At 39.7% G+C, this 22,254-nt stretch overlaps 1 protein-coding gene across 6 annotated transcripts in view; it reads right to left on the bottom strand.

The window, feature by feature from the left end:
• Positions 1–22,254, bottom strand: part of SEL1L2 (SEL1L2 adaptor subunit of ERAD E3 ligase) — a 106,585-nt gene that overhangs the window by 57,353 nt on the left and 26,978 nt on the right. For all 6 annotated transcript variants that reach the window (XM_031656108.1, XM_031656109.1, XM_031656112.1 and 3 more), the window contains exons 2-4: positions 18,830–18,995; positions 6,617–6,719; positions 1,485–1,647 (exon numbers count right to left, since the gene is read on the bottom strand). In XM_031656108.1, coding sequence (XP_031511968.1) covers positions 1,485–1,647; positions 6,617–6,666 — 213 coding nt within the window. In that variant the 5' untranslated portion in view covers positions 6,667–6,719; positions 18,830–18,995. The remainder of the gene's footprint in view (positions 1–1,484; positions 1,648–6,616; positions 6,720–18,829; positions 18,996–22,254) is intronic.

Below are 22,254 nucleotides of genomic sequence, written 5' to 3'. Positions count from 1 at the left end.
TGCCCCATCCACCAGGGGTCTTCCAGTCCAACTTCTGGTTCAACTAAACATACAGACTCACAGGACACCCATGGGCTATGTCGCCACCAGTGTATGAAGACAGGTACGGCATAGTAACCACAGTATGCCAACAGGGCAGCATCTGGACTTTTTTTCTGTGGGAATTCTTTTTTTTTTTTTTTTTTTGGAGATGGAGTCTTGCTGTGTTGCCCAGGCTGGAGGGCAGTGGTGCAATCTCAGTTCACTACAACCTCCGCCTCCCAGGTTCAAGCAATTCTCCTCCTCAGCCTCTCAAGCAGCTGGAATTACAGGCATGTGCCATGATGCCCAGCTAATTTTTGTATTTTTAGTAGATATGGGGTTTCACCATGTTGCCCAAGAAGTACTACCTACATCTGGTATTTATAGTTCATGATCTTTTCTCCCAATTCAAAGGCAGTTTGCCAATCAGAGGTCATTTCTACCAGAAGCAAGGTTAACTAAAAATATAGTTGGCATTTTATTCCTATCAGATCACCAGGGAAACAGAACTAGAGAGTGAAACAAAGGTCAAATTTTCATGCAGAAGAAGGTGAAAGGGTTTTGTAAAGTAGCTTATTCAATAAACAAATGAAAGAGTAAATTCAGACTTAGGTCTGTCTGACTCCCAGTCTAGCTTCTGAACTTCACTGGATAGTAACAAATGTGATCCCTGGGGGGAAAGCTTTTAGATTACTTTCTTTTTCATACTTTCTGAATTCTCAGATTTTTTTCCATAATCAGAAAAAAAGATTTTCATAGTAAAGACTACAGCAACATGAAAATATGCTTTTGCTATAGCATTAAGTGAAAGTAGCCAGAAGCAAAATGATATATGCAATTGCCCCGTGATTAGGATGATGTAAAAAGAGAAATGTACAAAGAAAGAAGCCAAGCAGAAGTACAAAGCAGTCCTAACAGTAGTTGAATCAAGATGGTTGGCTTGGAAAAAGCTTTTTTTCTCCTGTTTTCCAGATTTTCTATGAAATGGTGATGTTATTCTTGGAATAAAATGGAATGCATTTATTAAAATAGAAAAGGAATTACATTTAGCTTATAAAATATTTGAAATGTAAAAATCATGCAAACATATCACCCTAAGATAATATATATAGTTTCATATTTCTACATATAGGTGAATACATTTTATATAAAATTTAGCTGTTGGGGGTTCGGAAGTCCCAAATTATCTGAAAACACGTGCATGGTCATGGACAATAGAAAGGTGGATTAGAAAGCAGTTCTGTTCCATTCCCGAAAGTCACGCATGGAGCTAGAACAATTTGCCCAGGGCGGCTTCTGCTGCACTCCTGCCCTGACACCACTGTTTCAGTGCATTACGGTAACCTCCCTAGACTGGGTTCATGCAGCAGAGCTGGAATACTATTGCTCAATTCCTTTCACATGCTGTCTATAGTTATTTCAGGATAGAGCTATTTAAGGTTTCATTTTCCTTCAAAACTCACGTTTTGGGCTTTACATGATCCTTCTTTAGCCAAGGACTCATATAATTGGATAGCTGCTGTTATATTTTGCATGCCAAAATTTCCAAATAGCAAAGCGTCAGCCATTTTCTCCATAGCTTTCAAGTTTCCCATGTCAGCTGCTTTGGCAAAAAGTAGGTAGGCTCTGTTTCAAGAATAGGAAGTCAAGTTTGATTTTCAAAAATGAAATTTTCTTCTCCCTCTTCAATACTTTTCATACTACTTCTCTCTAACAAACAGGAACCAGTTGTCATACAGTTTAGTGAAGTTCATTACATCTCTAGATCAGTAGATTTTTTTCATTCCTAAAGCAGTCCTAAGGTTATAATTTCAAATATATCTCACAAACAATAAAGCTACTAAAAAGGAGAAATATATAAGATACACCATCTTATGCACTGATACAGAAATATGTAAGATACACCATCTAATACACTGAGTAAGCTTATACACTGAGTAAAGTGAAAAATTGAGGAACTTATCCTAAAATAGGGAACTCTCCCATGGCCACCACCGTTATTTATGAATATTTGTTTTATAAAATAAATTCTGAAAAATATAAGAATAATCAAAATTGGAATGTAACCTCTAGGAAGTTGCTATCAGGAGTATGATGATCCCTTCATATCTTAAAATAATTTGCTAAACAGAATATATTCTTCAACACAGCAAAGTCAGACTCTTTGGAAAAGCAATAGTGAAACAAAACCTTAATGGCTGGGGCTCTAGATTCTGACTGCCTGTTTCAAATCCTGGTCCCACCCCTTACTAGTTGGAGAACTTCAGCCAAGTTATATAACTTCTCCGTGACCCTCTAATATATGAAATGGGGATAGTATTATAGCACCCGCTTCATAGGGTTGCTGTGAAGATTAAATGAGACAATCGTGGGAAGTGCTTGGCATTGTGACTGGTATAGAGTAAGCACTCAGTACATTTAGCTATTATTATTGGGACTGTTGCATTGATTCTAAAGTTTTATAGCATGGTAATTGTTCTCCTATAATTAGGTGGTAAGTGGTGTGAACATTTAGTGATTAAAATGATAGCTGCCACAGGATTACCTTACACTGCACTCTTCGAGTCCCAGTCAGAAGTCACCTGGACCTCATTGGTATACGAAGTGATGGAGAGTCTTGCAAGGTCAAAACGTGTCAGAGATAGGGAGTATTTTAGGCATTTATTTTCACTTTTATAACTTCCTTTTTGAAGGTAGAAAGACCAGAAAGCATTAACTTCTACCCGTGACCTTGGCTCAAATACAGGAAAAAAACCCCACAAAAATCTACCATTGCTTCTGACTCAGGAGAATCAGGAGACTCACCTTTCTGTACAGCCTATCCATGCTGAGGCTAAAATAAGCTGCTCTTGGGCAGAAGCTGGAGCAGAGTAGTCCAGGCAAGAAGGACCTCAGACAGAGAAACATCCAGGTAGGCATTAGAGTCCTGGATGTCAAAACACAGGGTGAGTACTCCAGTGGAACAAAAAGAGGCAGAAAACTGGAGTTCAGGAGATCAAGAAAGAAATTAACCCAGGTCAAAGCAAGCTGAAATTCTGGAGGTGGAAAGGCAAACAAGGTAGATGGTCTCAAGGTCACTAAAGGCAAATGTCTGGCACCCAGGGAGAGGCAACAGGAAGAGAGCCTGGCATCAGGATACAGTCTCCCTTGTGCCTTTCTGTCATGTCCCTTGTGCCTTTCTGTCTTCCTGCTGCAACTCTATAGCCTACTTCGACAGGAGCACCAGCATGGACCGGGGCACAGAAACCTGAGATAGGCTGCAGGGGCCTCCAGTAGTACACCTAGTATCTCTAGCATTTTATACTCAGTCTCTGGACCTGGAGGGCAGCAACAGGCTGCAAAACAAATCCTTCTAGGTGTCTTGCATTCCAAGGGCAGTGTGGGCATATGGGTTCCCTAGGAGAAAAACCCAAGGTGCTATAAGGGATACTAGAAGCAGGATCCAGGGCTGGAGAAAGTTGCTGATAGGTAAGATTAAGATATGGGCTGCAATCCCCAAGAGGAAAAAGGTGGGAGAAGCTGGGCAGCAGGGGCAGATCCCGAAAGACAATTTAGTTAGTTATCTGGATCATCTCTACAGGGTCTGGCATTGGATGCTTAGGTGGGTGATGGGGGAGGAAGGGCTCAATGTTTCTGCAGGGCACATCAGAAACTTGGTATAAAACAATGGCTTATCTTCAAAACTTCTTTGCTGATGGGGATTGATTCTTAATGAAGGGCCACCACTCTAGCTGTCAGTGAGGCTTCCTCACTCAGACAAATTTGTTCTCTCTGACATATGCTTGCTTAGTATCTGTACTTTTAACAGTACTAACTCGTTCAGTGATTTTTTCCTACTCATAAAAAGAAGAGGCTGAATGAATGAGTGAATGAACGAATGAATTGGTCCAGGATGTGGGTGTGGAGGAGCCAAAAGGATAGTCTTAACCTATCTTACATCTGGCCTGCCAACCCAGGAAGTAGCAAAGCAAAGAGGGGATAGAACAGAGGAATGGGCGGGAATGAAATTCTTCTCCTTTGGTCAGGAGGGTGTGCAGTCATTTTTTTCTCCACCTGCCCTACGCTTAGGCATGGCCGCACAGGTATAACTTGCTTAAGGAGACAGCAGGCCATCCTGATAACACAAGAACTTCACCCAGCTTGCCCACAAACTCCTGAGATCTCTTTCTATGAGCCCATTAGATTTCAGTTCTCCATTGCTACCAACTCAAAAGGGTCAGGAGGCTGGGCGCGGTGGCTCATGCCTGTCTCTACTAAAAATACAAAAATTAGCTGCACGTGGTGGTGGGCCCCTGTAATCTCAGCTACTTGGGAGGCTGAGGCAGGAGAATCACTTGAACCAGGGAGGTGGAGGCTGCAGTGAGCTGAGATTGTGCCACTGCACTCCAGCTTGGGCAGCAGAGTGAGACTCCATCTCAAAAAAAGGTGGCGGGGGGTGGTCAGGAGACTGAGTTCTGGGGCAAGGATGTGGGCAGGACAGTCTTGGTAAGACTAGCGTGAAACTGAATGGCACCCAGGTAGGCATGAAGGTTCCCACACTGATGGATGGTCTGCTATTAGGATTGGGTTTTCTACCTGTTCTTTAGGCCAAAGAGGAAGATCCCTTTCAAGGTTAAGTGGATGGTTACCTGGGACCTTCTCAGAGTGATTTTGTCCCATTGGGCCAAATCCAGGGTTTCCTTGGACTTGATGTAACACACCTACTGGGCCCCTTATTTGTGTGGGCTCCCAGGCTATAGTCAGGGGTCATCTGAAATCTCAGGGACCAGCCTCTGCCTGGTGCTCCACGTCTGTTTCTTCTAGCTAGGCTGGCTGGAGAATGCTCTGTTCTTACTTATTTAGCCAGTGGGCATGTTAGTGAGATGAGCTCCTATTAGGCTGGATTGTATTTTTGGGATCTGATTTTACCCCGTCCTCATTATAACAGCCCCCATGGACATTCAGTGTGAGGTCCAGGTTTTGCTGGGGTTGGTTGAACCACTCCCTCACTTCTTGCTTGTCTCTTGGGACAAATTACATCATCTTTTTGACTCTCCATTTCCTTATCTGTAATTTGGGGATAATTATCCATGTCTCACAGTATCACTGTGAGCAATGAATAATTTACACATGTAAAGTACCTAAAACAGTAACTAGCACAAAGCAGGTGCTTGATAAATGAAAGTTGTTGATGTTGTCATAACCAGGATCATAGCTGAGTGCTCCTTATCCTCTGTATTTTTATACTTCTCAAAGGTTTGGGTTTTAAGAACTCATGGACTTTGTTGCTGCCCTGTCTGGGGCGAGCTACCACAGCTCTGGGATGCTTGCCTGTGACTGGTGTGCCTATTCTGTGTGAATACAAGAGATATCTCCTTGTTGGGAGTTCAGGGCCCATACTTTCTTTTCTTTTCTTTCTTTCTTTTTTTTTTTTTGAGATGCAATCTGGCTTTGTCACCCAGGGGCTACAGTGTTATGGCATGGTCTTGGCTCACTGCAACCTCTGCCTCCTGGGTTCAAGCAGTTCTCCTCCCTCAACCTCCTGAGTAGTTGGGATTACAGGTGCGCACAACCACGTCTGGCTAATTTTTGTAGAGACAGGGTTTTACCATATTGGCTAGGCTGGTCTCAAACTCCTGACCTCAAGCTATCTGCCAGCCTCGGCCTCCCACAGAGCTGGGATTACAGGTGTGAGCCACCACGCTTGGCAAGGGCCCACACTTTGTATTATTGGTTTAAAATACCCTTGCTTTCTTTGCCCCCATACCTTCAACTTACCAGTTAGGGGACTCAAGATAAAACTAACACACCTGTATTTCCTGGTTACTATGTGCCAGGCACTATTGTAAAAGCTCAATTGTATTATCCAGGTCACAGAGAGGTTGAGTAACTTATCCAAGTGCACACAGCCAGTAAATGAGAGAGCTAGGATTTGATCCCAAGGCTTTGAGGGGTGACCACAAGTTGTGCCCCTCCACTGGAAGTGTGGGGTGGAGGGAGAAGATATTGCTGTCTCCCCTTTAGACAAAGTAGAAAAGTGATAAGAGAAACAATGAATAGGGAACAAGACCATGTGGTCACAGCTTGGTCACCTCTCAGCTGTCTGTGCTCAACTCACTTTAACATGTTTGAATCTCTGTTTCCAACTTTTTAAAGGGGAAAAATGAAGCTCTTCTTACTGTTCTGGAGATAACATGGAATCACATACATGAAAGTGCTTTGAAAATCATAAGACACTGTACAAACACCCAGGCAGAATAAAGCATTTTAATACAACAACTTGCTCTAATTCAAATAACACGTTTTATTTCATTTGAATTATCTAATAAATTAAAGCCAAAACAATATTTCCGCATGAATGCTCAGGTCAGTGTCTTCATTCTGAATTTCACTTAATATGGGGACTGCAATCTCACATGCAGTTCTCCTGTTTGTTTACAATGATAATTTGTGGGATTCTTTCAATTCAATTTGATCCTTTTCAAAACAATAGCTTATGGGCAAATACGCTTACTCATTATCCCAATGAGCTTTTAATGATACACTACATTTGGGATTTTTCTTTTTTCGTAACCTGGAAATTTAACTTGGCTGAGGTCACTGTATAAAGACTTACTCTTCTTTTTGTTTTTGGCTTTTAGACTGCTGGAGAACCTTGATGCCCATCTTAAAGAGCTGGTCTCCTTCATCTGTAAAATTTTTCTCTGCTTGCTTTTGTACTATACATGAATAAACAAGAAAAAATAAAAATAATATTACTTCTATGTTCTATATTTTAAAAATAATGTGCTAATATAATTTGTTGGCATATTAGTTTGAGTTTTGCTCTACTTATTTTTTTAACCTCTGTATTCAAGAAGATCTGTTAATATTATCCCTTAGCTGAGGAGCGGTGGTAGGTCAGAAGGCAGAAGCTGCCTAAAAACGTATTCCCTGCTGGTTTTTGTGAAAGGATCTGGAAGGTGAAGTAGATAAGAGAGATGCTCCTGATGGGAAAAGGGATGCTTTCGGTCTAGGGAAGGGATACAAGGTTCTCCAAGCAGAAGGCAGGAGATGCCTGGTATATCAGAGGGGCAGGATCTTAGCCCTGCCTGGTAAAGACTCCCAGCTCTTGGCCCTGGCTGGCAAAGATTCTCTTGTCTGAGCATAGCACAGTAAAACTCAGAGCCACAGGATTCCAAAAAAACATGAGGACGTGGGCAACAGGCATCTCCAAGATAACCAGTGTGAATTGCTTTAAAAATTTTATTGACTGGGTGTGGTGGCTCACACCTGTAATCCCAACACTTTGGGAGGCTACGGCAGGTGGAACACGAGGTCAGGAGTTCAAAACTAGCCAGACCAGCCTGGCCAGGATGGTGAAACCCCATCTCTACTAAAAATACAAAAATTAGCTGGGCGTGGTGGCACGCACCTGTAATCCCAGCTACTCGGGAGGCTGAGGCAGAGAATTGCTTGAACCTGGGACGCGGAGGTTGCAGTGAGCTGAGGTCGCGCCACTGCACTCCAGCCTAGGAGACAGAGTGAGACTCTGTCTCAAAAAAAAAAAAAAAAAAAATTGTTATTGGCCAGGTGTGGTGGCTCACTCCTGTAATCCCAGCACTTTGGAAGGCCAAGGCAGGCGGATCACTTGAGGTCAGGAGTTTGAGACTAGCCTGGCCAACATAATGAAACCCTGTCTCTACTAAAAAATATAAAAATTAGCTGAGGAGTGACGTGCGCATGTAGTCCCAGTTACCAGGAGGCTGAGATGGGAGAATCCCTTGAACTCAGGAGGCAGAGGTTACAAGTGAGCTGAGATCACGCCACTGCACTCCAGCCTGTGTGACAGAGCGAGACTCCGTCTCAAAAAAAAAAAAAAAAAAGCTTTTCCTACCTAAGGCTTTTCCACCTCCCAGGACCCTTTCTAAGACCTGGGGGAAGGCACAGAGAGAGAATACTCATAATAACTTGCCTCGTAGGTTGAGGGCTCAGAATCAGTTTTGTAGAATTCAAGGAAAATGAAGAAATTAAATTTTACCTGCTACAGTGATATTTTCCAAATGTTTATGTAACACTTTGCAATTAAAAAAAAATCATCACCAGTTTATAGTTGGGGAAAGCTGGCTGTGGGACGAGTCAGACTTCAAGATATAAAGATCCTTCCACCAATGTGTGCATGTGCACACACACAATTTCTCTCTCTCTCACACACACACTCACATACACACACACACTCACACACATGCAACCTTTTACAACATCACAGTGCCTCTTGAAGTCCATTACAACACTTACTGAAATCTTTGATTAGAAGAACCATGCTTGAAGCCATTTCAAAGGAAAGGCATTTGGGATTTGATGCCTCATTAACAAGACCACAAAGAACAAGTAGCTCTCTTGTTTTTTATCTTTCTGACAAGCAATCAGAGTTGCTCACTTTCCTTTTTAAATTAAATTCAAAAAATTAAAAATTTAAAAACTAAAAACAATTCTTAACTGAAAAACCTATTTAAAATTATTTTGAATACCTCACGTTATCCAACCAATTTAGTAATACCAGGTACTTTCAGGATCTAATTTCTGCTCTGAGTTATCTGTTATCTATACTTCTAATTAAAGGGGGAAAAATAAGGGAGAAAACCTAATAATCTGTGTGTGGTGTAACAACAGCTCCTATGAAAATGCTTTTAGAGAGTGAAAATAAATTTTGAAAGATTGGCTCTGTATACATATACATATGAGAAATGATTTACCACTACAAATTTCTACCTATGGCTTTTACTTTTATTTGTAATTCTTTTTTGGCTTTCCAAATGTATTGCAATTCAATTATTCTTTTTCTTCACTCTGTTGTCCCGGCTGGAGTGCAGCGGTGAAATCTTGGCTCACTGCAACCTCCCCCTCCTGGGTTCAAGTGATTCTCATGCCTCAGCCTCTGAGTAGCTGGGAGTACAGGCGCATGCCACCATGCCCAGCTAATTTTTGTCTTTTTGGTAGAGATGCGGTTTCACCATGTTGGCCAGGCTGGTCTTGAGCTCCTGACCTCAAGTGATCCGCCCGCCTCAGCTTCCCAAAATGCTGGGATTATAGGCATGAGCCACCACACTCGGCCTCTGTTTATTAAAATACCAAAAAACTATGATATTGATTGATCAAATTTTCTTTACTATAAGAGCGTTCAGGGCCAAGCGCAGAAACAGTCAAAATAAAAATGGATATGACTTACCTAATGGGAAAAATGATTTACAGGAAACACTTTCAATAATGTCAGGTAAATAAAGTATTACTTTCAATAAACAACCCATTGCTTAAAATACTTGTAAAAACTTGCAATACACTTATTTTAAAGCAAAAAAATGTATTTATGGACCCAGTTTTCAAATTTTTCATCCGTTGATATTAACTTATGTTCTCTATCGTATGATTCTGCGTGTTTGTAGCTTTGAGAAGCAGTATAAGCACAGACTCAAGTCAGACTGTCTAGATTTGGAATGTCATTTACTAGGTACCAACTATACAGCCTTGGGAAGATTATTTAACCTCTCAGTGCCTACATCGCCGCATTGTAAAATGGGAATTATAATAGCCCCTCCTTCTCAAAAGCAGTGAGAAAATTAAGTACAAGAACTGAAACCTGCCGAGTATCTAAGTACTTTTTAAGTTTCAGCTCTTATTCCAACATAATCGATTTTGCTTTTGATTCTTCACTTGTTTCATGAACCATATTTCTTTCTGCTAAATTAAAAGTTTTTGAAAATGAATTAAGTCCTTGTAACAAATATACAATAATGCATAATTATATAATTAATAAATAAGAACACAATTCCTGTTATTTCAAATTTTGTTGAGTAGATATTTGAAGAGAGATTTTCTTTCTACTTTTAATACAATTTGTTTACCATTTCTCACAATATGACTGGAGTTATTTATGTTTGACAATGATCTGGAGATTGCAAGTAAACTTGATTATTGTAAATATATTTGCTCTTATTCAAACATATTTGAGTCGATTGCATCTTTGACTAAACTCTTTGCTGAATCATTCTTTCTTGGATGAAGTGTTATTTTTAGTAATGGATCGTTATTCTTCCTCCACATCTAGGATTGTATCTTCCTGACACACATAAGGGCAAATGTGAAGAACTCTTCTGATGCATTATTCACAAAATCTGAAGCTGAAGCTGGTTTATATTAAGTACAATTGAAATTAGATTTTAAAAAAAGGATGCAGTGTCTGTGCAGGCTAGATTTTCTGCAGAGGAAAAGAATTTCCCATTTTTATCTCTTTGTATCATTTTAATGATGAAAGCACCTGATTTTTAGTCAAACTAAGATATTCACCTCGCTCACTTGTTAATTTTTTTAGCTCTATATGATCCTTTATGTGGTTTGTGATGTAAATATAACTTGAGATTCAAAATAATGGAATGTACTATCTTTTTCCTTTTATTTTTCTAGATAGTATTGATTGATTTGTTTTTAAATTTATGTATTAAGGTTTTAGATTTTGTGGTGAAACATATCCAAGACTGAGAAACGCAGCACAGGGCATAGGAAGGAACCAAGCAAGTAGAGAGTTCCAGGAGAAGTTTAGAGCTTTGTAGGGTGGATGGCACTAGAGGGTTGCTCCCTTCCCACAGGCAGCAGGGCTGGGCTGTTACATCCCTGTGTCTGTTAGACAATGGCTACAGGCCACCACCAGGATATCATATTTAATCAGCAGCACTTTTATTTCTTAGTGGCCGTAAAACAATGATGTATCTTATAACTTTTGACATCTTAAATTTGACACAAATATGGTATATGAATTTGAAACAATATATTTCTCTCTAGTTACTGTTTTGGTGGCATTCTACAATTTTTATGGAGTATTTTCATTATCAATTATAAATATTTTCAAATTTCTGTTCTAACTTATTCAAACAATGTTTAGAAGTGTTTATCACACTTTCCAGACATAAAAGGATTTTAAAAAATTGTCTACTTATGGCTTGTAATTTTATTGCATTGGGATCAGAGAGCTGAGCAGAATCATATAGATTCCTTGGTTTATGTTGAAACTTGTTTTGTGGTCTTGCATGTGGCCAATTTTTATACAGGTTCCATTTCTTTACTTAAAAAGATTATATATTCTTGGCTGAGTGCAGGAGCTCACACCTGTAATCCCAGCACTTTGGAAGGCCAAGGTAGGTGAATCACTTGAATCAGCCTGGGCTACATGGGGAAACCCCAGTTATACTAATAATACAAAAATTAGCCGAGCATAGTGGCATGTTCCTGTAGTCCCGGCTACTCGGGAGGCTGAGGCACAAGAATTGCTTGAACCCGGCAGGTGAAATTTACAGTGGGCCGAGATTGTGCCACTGCACTCCAGCCTTGGCGACAGAGTGAGACTCTTCCTCAATAAACAAACAAACAAATATATATTCTTTAATTATTGAATTAAATCCCATATATTATTAAATTGAGCTTTATATGTTCAAATCTTTTTGATTTTTAGTAATTTTTTGTTTGCTGAATCTACCAGTTTCTAAGAGATGTTAAAAAATCTTCAACAATTGTGGATTTGTTCATTTCCTATTGCAAGACTGTTAATTTTTCATTTTTATATTTTGAGGTTATGTTGATGGATACATGCTTAGAATTATCACAACTTCCTTGTGATTGTTCCTTTGAACATTGCATGGTGATTCTCTTTTTCTCCCTATTATTGACTTTACCTTGAAGTCTATTTTGTCTGAAGTTAATATGAGCATTCTTTTAATTAGTGTTGCCTGGGATATCATTTCTATCCAGTTAACCTCAGTTTTTGTGCGTCATATTTTAAGTATGTTTCTTACAAACAGCAGGCAGTCGAGTATGGTATTTTTCTTTCAGTCTAAGAGTATCTGTTCTTTAACTTGTTTTTTTTTTTTTTTTGGACTGCATTCAAGACAATTTCTTCTGATTTTTCTGGTAATTTGTTAATGTTCTCTTCTACTGTGTCTGACCTTCTTAAGCTATCCTTCGATTTTTAATGTGAATGAATACGCTTTTTTTTTTTTTTAGAGACAGGGTCTCACTCTGTTGCCTAGGGCAGAGTGCAGTGGTGTGATCATAGCCCACTGTAATCTCAAACTCCTGGGCTGAAGAGATCCTCCCACCTCAGCCTTCCAAGGAGCTGGGACTACTGGTATGTGTCACTATGCTTGGCTAATTTCCTTTTTTCATAGAGACAGACTCTCACAATATTGCCCAGGCTGTTCTCTAATTCTTGGACTTAAGTGATTCTCCCACATCGGCCTCCCAGACTGTTAGGGTTACAGGCGTTTCATTTTTCTTAACTCTAGTGGGTTCTTTTACATGGCTGCTTATTCCTTTGTCAGGATGCTTTGTTTTTATGCTTTCTTAATCATTTAAAAATATATTTATTCTGTAGACTTTTTCAGGTTGTTCTACTCTATCAAGTCTTGAGGTGCTGGCTGGGCACGGTGGCTCACACCTGTAATCCCAGCACTTTGGGAGGCTGAGGCGGGCAGATCACCTGAGGTCAGGAGTTCGAGACCAGCCTGGCCAGCATGGTGAGACCCCGTCTCTACTAAAAATATAAAAATTAGCTGGGCATAGTGGTGCACACCTGTAATCTCAGCTACACAGGAGGCTAAAGTAGGACAATCGCTTGAACCCGGGAGACGGAGACTGCAGTGAGCCGAGATTGCACCACTGCACTCCAGCCTGGGCGACAGAGTGAGACTCCATCTCCATCCCCCCAAAAATACTTGGGATGCTATGCCTCTTACTGTGTGTGTGCGGTCAGTGTGCATGTACGTTGACTCACTAAGTGGATTTTTTTTTCACTTGTGTATTTTCTAAAATCTTCTTGTGAGTTTCTCCCTAGTAAGGCTTCATTTGTGGGAATTGTGAGATTGTTTCTCCAGAGTGAGTTTGTGTTGCTTCTGTCAGGTTTCCAGAGTCATTATTTTATTGACTGAAGAAAAATTTTATATTGGTTTAGAAGTTTTCACCGAAAAAATCAGGTGGCATAAATTCAAATCTAAATCTGTGTGAGGCTCAGGGCTGTGGTGAAGGTTTTACCAGGGAGAGGTTTTTCCCTGTGAGAGCTTCAATAGAGAACAAGTTTCCTTGATATTTGCCTACTATGGCGGGTGGTGATTGGTTGGTTGGTTGGTTTTCCCTAATCTTCTCTTTTGCTGTCTGAACATCTCCATGAAACTCCTAGCTTTATTCATAGCTCTTCTTTCCAATTCCCTTCTCAAAAGTCCTAATGTCCTTTTTCCTTCCCCAATCTGGGACTTAAAATACAAGGCTCAGCCTTTACCAGCTCTGACTACAACTCCCCAAAACATCAACTACATACTTGCTTTTCATTATTTCTAACATTTGAGGATTTCAGTTCCTTGTGAGCCCAATTCTGCCTTTAAAACATTTAAAGTTATGGCATACTTTAGGCATCATTTTTAGGTATTTCTAGCAAGAGGATTTTCCTTTTGGATCAACCCACCATTTTGCTAGAATGAGAGATCTTTAGAAGTCTTCTTTTAAAATCAATTCACATACATAAAACTGTGGGCTGATTTAAAGAAAAACTTTTAGTAAATACCAGGAAAGGTATTAAATGGTGAGCAGTTTGGGTTCCTTGATAAGCAGACCGTAAGAGTCAGGGTTTTTGTTAAGAAGTGACCGTCAGAACCACATCTAAAGAAGAAGTTGGACTGGGCAGAGGGAGAAACTGTGATGCGGGCTCACATGGCTGCAAGAGAAACACCTGGCTGACCCCACAGGTGGAGCTCTGTGGAGCTAAAATGGCCTGTTAAAGGGTTGTCTCAGGTTAGGGTTAGATGATCCTGCCTGCATACTCCTGTATCAATTGGCCATTGGAAGTGAGCTGCCCCAGGAAGGAGGCATGACCTCAGCTATGCAGCTGTCTGTACCTGAAAACAGTCCCTTCAGAGACTGACTGCCAAAGGCTGTCTGCAGACTGTACTCCCAGCAATTGGGCAACTAGTTCCTTGTTGAAGGGGGTCTGAAGAGCAGCACTCCACAGTGTCCATTCCAAATATACCGAAAAATAATCAATAAAATGAAATGCAAATATTAAATTTAGCCTAGCTGGTAATAGGCCCCAGAAGCAGCAGAACGGAATGCCAAGACTGACTTAAGACAAGGTTCCAAGATACCTCCCTTTAACCTAGAGCACAGTGGTGATTGGGTACAATCATCAAAATTAATGATGATTAATTCTAAGGGGTGCCAGGAAGGACATGACCTGTAGTGTCCCAGTGGCCTGCAGGAATAGGTTCCACTGTTCCTACTGCATGATTGGTTATTGATTTGTCTTGCTAACAGTTTAATACAAATAATTATTCTTTTAGACTTCATTCTGACTCATATGGAAGAATTAGCTGTTGAAGTTATGGTGTTAAAATACCCTGAGGAAAAGTGAACATGCCATTTTAAAAAAGGTAATGGATGGGAAAGCATCGTGTTCATCTATAAAATACTATCCAAATGTACTCTAAAAAAGTTAAGCCTTATTATTTTTATGTAGCACTATATTGTAATGTAGCATACAGAGAATGCTAAATTTGGAGTTAGAAGATCTAGTTTACATCCTAGCTCTCTACAAAAAGAATTCAACTCAATGCAATTCAGCAAATATTTCTTCATTCCAACTATGCGACAGATACAGTGCCAGGCACAGATCTTGCCTTTAGGCTATGGGGGTATAAATGCTATTTGTTATATGTGAGAAATTCTGGGTAAAGAGACAGGTGGCAAAATTCCAAGAATGGGTAAATAGTTTTCTCTATTTTTAAAATGTAGAGAAATTTATTTATATTCTGAAACTATAATGATGTTAATCTCTTTAATTTTTAGAACAGATTATTATATGTGTTTTGTGAGAATTCCATTAAGAATACTTAATCACTAAGAATTAGAAAGAATGTTTGAGAATAAGTTAAATCCCATTTCTCTTTTGTGAAGGACTGGTAGGTATGTGGAATAGCATTTATAGAACACCTATATCTCACACATATCCTGTGCACAAAATGTTTAAATGGGAACTAAATAAGAATAGACTTCAATAAGGTTCTGAGCCAGTCTGATAATCATGTGTAACCCATATTCTTGTTTCATTCCACAGTTTATGAAGTTCAAACTCTCCTCTAGGGAAGGTAGCTTCTCCACGGCTTCCTCTACTTTCTCAACTCTTAGTTAAATAGGTACTGTTCCCAAGCTGTGTCTCATGGACCCACAGTGAAACTTAATATCTCCTTGAGTTGTCCCAAAAGGATATTTACTCTTACAAAACATTTATGAGGAATACGAATTTTATCTATGATTTCGTAGCACAGAAAGAGAAGATGAGTTATCCCAGGAACAAAAACAATTTTTAATGATCATCTTAGACATTGCTGACTTAAAAATATCAGTTGGAATCCCCCAACTTTGAAGTTTCACTAACTTTTCAATTTAGCGCAGCCAATCACCATCTTTCTTGCTCCTCATATCTCCTGTTTCAAAAACAAAATGTCAACATTCCTCTCCCTGGTTCTGCAGGGCAATGTCTTTCCATCCTTGAAGACTTGGCATCAGCTGACACCAGGCTTCTGTGTTGCAGGGAGGTGGGAGAGCAGGAGGGGGTGTTTACCAGCCACGAATGCTTGTTAAGACATGACCCCAGGCCCTCAGCACACTGCCGTACAAAGGCAATGCACACCGTATAAGACATTCTGGTAAATACAATTTTTTCACCCGCATCACATGCAGATTTTTATCTTATCTGTATTTGGTTAGATATTCCTGACCAAACAATTACATTTGCCCACCCACTAATAAGATACCCAGTCACCAATAAAACTCTAAAGATTTATGGTATATTATTGTGGGCCCTAGGTGCTAAATTTGGCCCATCTTGCTAACTTCTCTAAAAAAGAACATGTGTAAAAGATTGGAAGTGATATGCTTGTCAAAATTTCGAATGACAGAAAGCTAGGAGAGAATAACTAATGAATTCGTTAATGCAATCAATAGGCTGGAATAATGGTCCAGAATGAAGTTTAATCCACATAAATATAAACTGCCTGTTAATGTAAAATATGCACAGTGAAGTTTAATACACATAAATGTAAAATATTACACTTAAATTCAAAAATGTAGACAAACACATAAGGATTAGGAGACACCTGGTTGTGTTGGTCAATTTCATGTGTCAGTTTGGCTTGGCTATCATCCTTAGTTATTCAAACAGGAATCTAGTTGTTGCTGTGATGCTGTTTTGTAGCTATGATTAAAACCCATCAAAAGGAGATGATTCTAGATAATCTGGGTTGGCCTGAATCCATCAGTTGCAAAGACTTAAGAATGGAGCTGCGGCTTCTCTGAGTAAGAAAAAAATTCTGCCTGTGGATAGCAGCTTCAGCTTATGCCCAAGAGTTCCAGCCTGTTCTCCCTGATAGCCTGCTGTTTACACATGGGACTTGCCCCGCCAGCCCCACAATCGCATACGCCAATCTCTTACAATAAATTCCTAAGTGTAGACATCTCCTACTGTTTTTTGTTTTGTTTTGTTTTCTGGTTGAACCCTGACTTCTACACTGACTTAGTACTTTTAGGTGAGGACCTGTAACGTTCCTTTTTACTGTAAGATTCTGAAACTTTATTTTACTAACTATGCTTCCACTATGTGCCACTAAAAGCTCTTTATCCTTTTAGTTCATCATGCCATCTAATCTCCCCGGTCTGGTGTGTTAGATATCTTCTAATTGCCTTTGCCTTTTTTTTTTTTTTTTTTTTTTTTTTTAGGGGGACGGAGTCTCTCTCCGTCGCCCAGGCTGGAGTGCAGTGGCGCGATCTCGGCTCACTGCAAGCTCCGCCTCCTGGGTTCACGTCATTCTCCCGCCTCAGCCCCCCCAGTAGCCGGGACTACAGGCGCCGCCACCACGCCCGGCTAATTTTTTGTATTTTTAGTAGAGACGGGGTTTCGCCGTGGTAGCCAGGATGGTCTCGATCTCCTGACCTCGTGATCTGCCCACCTCGGCCTTCCAAAATGCTGGGATTATAGAGGCGCAATCTCAGCTCACTGCAGCCTCCGCCTCCTGGCCTCAAGTGATCTTCCTGCCTCAGCCTCCCAAGTATCTGGGATTACAGGCACATGCCACCACACCCAACTAATTTTTGTGTTTTTGGTAGATACAAGGTTTCACCATATTGGCCAGGCTGGTCTCAAACTCCTGAGCTTAGGCAATCCTCCCACCTCAGCTTCCTGAAGTGCTGGGATGATAGGCATAGGCCATGGCCGCCGGCCTTTTGATTGCCGTTCTAGATCCCACTCCATCCTGTTCTGTGCCTTGGGACTCTAACCCGTAAGGACCACATCGCATCAATGGACTCCCTTTCCTTTCTGCTTCTGAAGAGATTTGGTCGAAAAGCATCACTAGCAGGGGATATGAAGGGTAAGCAGGAAGTGAGGTGGGGCTGTTTCTTCCCTGCCTCCTCAATCTGGGTCTCTGCAGGCTGGCTTTGTTCTTGACTTGAGGCCATAGTTCTGTCACAGAGCCTTCTCCACATACCTCTAGTAGCCACCACTGCCCTGTGGCACTTCAGGGCCATGGGGTGGTAATGCCAGTCCTGCTACTCGCCCCAGGGGGAACTTTGTGGTTTCCCCATATCCTGTCTACGCCTTTAGAAATAAATAGTCTCTTTATTAAACTCTTCTCAAATGACTCAATTTAAATGTGCCATTTGTTTCCTGCCAAATCCCTAACTTCAGTTAGCTAAGCATGTCAACATTTCGAAGTCATATCTAGAGCCAATTCTTCAAATGGGCAGTGAACCAGTCTTTTGGAGCTAAATGTGAGGAAAAAATACGCTTAAATATTAAGATTTAAAAACGTGAAAATCCTTGTCAAAGCCGGACTCTCAGAAACAACAGAGACTAACATCAATGAGTTCATCCAGCCCCAAAACTATTCTCTTTCTCCTCTATAACCCATGGTTCATAGCCCATGGTTCTCAATTTCTGTCTATTGCTCCTATTAGCAGTGATCACTTTTCTGTATTTACTTGTGTCAGAAGAACACATTTTCTGATGATCAACCTTCCTTATTGTTGTCAGTTCAAATTCTGAATCTAAAATATTGGGTAACAGCCTGGGCAACATAGCAAGCCCTCATCTCTACTAAAAATTTAAAAAATTAGTTGGGCGTGGTGGCGCAGGCCTATAGTCCCAGCTACTCAGGAGGCTGAAACAGGAGTCTCTCTCTCTCTCTCTCTTTTTTTTTTTTTTTTTTGACATAGTCTCTGTCTCTGTCGCCCAGGCTGGAGTGCAGTGGCGAGATCTCGGCTCACTGCAAGCTCCGCCACCCAGGTTCACGCCATTCTCCTGCCTCAGCCTCCCAAGTAGCTGGGACTATAGGTGCCTGCCACCACGCCCGGCTATTTTTTGTATTTTTAGTAGAGACGGGGTTTCACCATGGTAGCTAGGATGGTCTCCATCTCCTGACCTTGTGATTCGCCCGCCCCAGCCTCCAGAAGTGCTGGGATTACAGGTGTGAGCCACCTCGCATGGCCCGACAGGAGTATCTCTTGAGCCCAAGGTGCGGAGGATGCAGCGAGCCAAGATCATGCAGCTGCACTCCAGCCTAGATAACAGAGTGAGACCCTGTCTCAAAAAAATAAAATAAATTAAAATAAAACAAAGGTAGAAGCCTGCAGAATTTAATGCTTTTGTGTGTATAAATATTTATGACTATATCCTAAGACTTCTCAGAAAGCAGCTCTAAAATTTGATTTTATATTGCATGTAGTCATTTTAAATTTACATGTGAAAAGATATTCTACTTACAATGATTCTTATTTCTCAAGATATCTTTATTTTGAATTCCTTTTATTCTTATTTTACGTTGATTCTTCTTTTTTTCTAAGAGATTTTCTCTTTTATTGATTACATTACTTGATGTTCTTTGTTCCAATATGTGTGGTAAATATTGTTTGATTTCGTTCGCTGATACCTACAAAGAAAAAGACTGTTGCTCATTTTGTTCATGTGTGAGTTTTTTCAAATGAAACAAAGGAAAGTGAAAAATTCATATATTCATGGCAAAAATACAAGCTTAATGCAATTACTCTAATTCTTGCTTTTTTCAAATCAAAATGACAGATGGCTTACTTCACTTTAGAAATCCATATGTTTTATGAATAAAAACCTTTTAAACCTATTATATTGTCATCCGAACTGCAGAGTCAAGCATTAAAAGCTAAATGTTATAAATAAAATAGTAGGAGAATTTAACCAATTTACCTTCCACTGGTAAGTTGTCATGGTAATGTCAATTGTGTTAGCTAAAAAAAATGAAGATGTTAATATTGCCTTACACATTACAACAAATTTATAATGGGTGGAAAGTATAGAAAATCTTCTGATTGACTTTAAAGTAACAATATTTCCCAAAATATTAAAACAATATTTCCCAAAGGTCCTTTTCAGAAGTTATATAATTACAATTAATCTTTTTTAAGTAGGGTAATAGGCTTAGGGGATTACTTCTGAGTAGTAGAAAATAATGCAGGAATTAAGGGAGAAAATTAAAGCTTTATGAAAGTAAATATTCATGATTTACCTACATAATTTTCAGGGTAAATTATATTGAAAGATTAAAATTTTTCCTTTGTCAATTATTACTATCATTATTATTATTTTTGAGACGGAGTCTCACTCTGTCACCCACGCTGGAGTGCAGTGGCGCGATCTCAGCTCATTGCAACCTCCGCCTCCCGGGATCAAGCGATTGTCCTGCCTCAGCCTCCTGAGTAACTGAGACTACAGGCGCATGCCACCACGCCTGGCTAATTTTTGTATTTTTAGTAGAAACAGGGTTTCACCATGTTGGCCAGGTTGTTCTCAAACTTTTGACCTCTGGTGATCTGCCCTCCTCGGCCTCCCAAAGTGCTGGGAATACAGGCATGAGCCACCGCACCTGGCCTTCTTTGTGAATTACTACTTCTAAGAATCAAGATTTTTTGTTTGATTTTTTTTCCTTTTCTTCAGTATAGTTTAAACTTTCTTTTCTGGCATGCTTAAATCCTTTGAGGTGGTAGCAAAGACATCAGGGCAATGACCCAGGGGCCAGAGCAAGCAGAGACATGAAGCCATGTAAAGGACTTTTTAACAACAACTTTAGGCTAGGCACGGTGGCTCACACCTGTAATCCCAGCATTGTATGAGACCGAGGTGTCTGGATTGCCTGAGGTCAGGAATTCGAGACCAGCCTGGCCAACATGAAACCCTGTTGCTACTAAAAAAACAAAAAAATTAGCCAGGCCTGGTGGTGCGTGCCTGTAATCCCAACTACTCGGAAGGCGAGGCAGGAGAATCGCTTGAACCCTGGAGGCGGAGGTTACAGGGAGCTGAGATCGCACCACTGTACTCTAGCCTGGCAACAGAGTGACTCTCAAAAAATAAAATAAAAATAAAAACAGCTTTAATGAGACATAATTCACATATTATAAATTATATATTAACCCACTTAAAGTGTACAATTCAATGATTGTTTAGAATATTCACAGACTTGTGCAACCATTATCATGGTCAGTTTTAAAACATTTTTATCACCTTAAGAAAAAAACCACAAATCCTTTAGCTATCTCCTTCCCTTCCCTGTACTCCCATCCTCCCTACCCCAACCCTAAGCAACCACTAATCTATGCTTTATCTTTATAGATTTGTCTATTGTGGGACATTGATATGAATAGAATCATATAGTATGTGACTTTTTTGTGTGACTGGCTTCTTTCACCTAGATTTGTTTTCAAGGTTGATCCATGTTGTAGCATATATCAGCACTTCAATTCTTTCTATGGCTAGATTAAATAAAATATGCTCCATGCTGTCATTCAGAGACCCAAGCAGATATTAAATAGATACTGTGCCAGCTTCAACATGTGGATTCCAAGGTCTCCCGGAGCATCAGTATCTAGCAGACAGAAAGAGAAAGAGCCTGGGAGATTATGTGGAGAAAAGGTTTCTGTTTTGTTTTGCTTTGTGTCATTTGGCTTGCTTTGCTTTCTTGGTTTGCTTTGCTTTCTTTAATAGGCCAGACCTGAAAGGGGCACATAGTGCTTTTAGCCACTTTCTTTTTTTAAATTTTAATTAAAATTTATTAGATGTTTAGTAAGTACATAATAGCTCAGTAAACATAAGATTTTTTTGGTTTGTTTGTTTGTTTAAATTTCCACAGGTTTTGGGGGAACAGGTGGTATCTGGTTACACGAGTAAGTTCTTCAGTGGTGATTTGTGAGATTTTGGTGCACACATTACCCAAGCAGTATACACGGAACCCCATTTGTAGCCTTTATTCCTCACCCTCTTCCCACCCTTTCCCCCCAATTCCCCCAAAGTCCATTGTGTCATTCTTATGGCTTTGCATCCTCATAGCTTAGCTCCCACTTATGAGTGACAACATCCAATGTTTGGTTTTCCATTCCTGAGTTACTTCGCTTGTAATAATATTATCCAGTCCCATCCAAGTTGCTTTGAATGCTGTTAACTCATTCCTTTTTATGACTGAGTAGTATTCCATATATATATATATAGAGAGAGAGAGAGAGAGTAGTATTCCATGTATACATATAACATATATAGATGTGTATCTATACACATAACATATATGCATATATGTACATATATACATATATGTATATAGATACACATATGTATATATGTATATATGTTATTGGATAGATACACATATGTATATATGCATATACGTTATGTGTATAGATACAATATGTATATATGTATATGTGTATACATGTATATATGTAATATATACACATATGTGATATATATGTATATATGTAATGTATATACATATATGTATATATGTAATGTATATACATATATGTATATATGTAATGTATATACATATATGTATATATGTAATGTATATACATATATGTATATATGTAATGTATATACATATATGTATATATGTAATGTATATACATATATGTATGTATATATCACAGTTTATCTGCTCATTGATTGATGGGCATTTGGGCTGGTTCCATATTTTTGCAATTGTGAATTGTGCTGCTATAAACCTGTGTGCAAGCATCTTTTTTGTATAATATCTTTTCCTCTGGGTAGATACCCAGTAGTGGGATTGCTGGATCAAATGGTAGTTCTACTTTTAGTTCTTTAAGGAATCTTCACAGTTTTCCACAGTGGTTGTTCTAGTTTACATTCCCACAGCAGTGTAGAAGTATTCC

The sequence above is a fragment of the Papio anubis genome, chromosome 16, assembly GCF_008728515.1.
Source record: "Papio anubis isolate 15944 chromosome 16, Panubis1.0, whole genome shotgun sequence".
NCBI lineage: Eukaryota > Metazoa > Chordata > Mammalia > Primates > Cercopithecidae > Papio > Papio anubis.
Note: the sequence above shows the minus strand (reverse complement) of the source record. Positions and strands in the feature narration are given on the sequence as shown.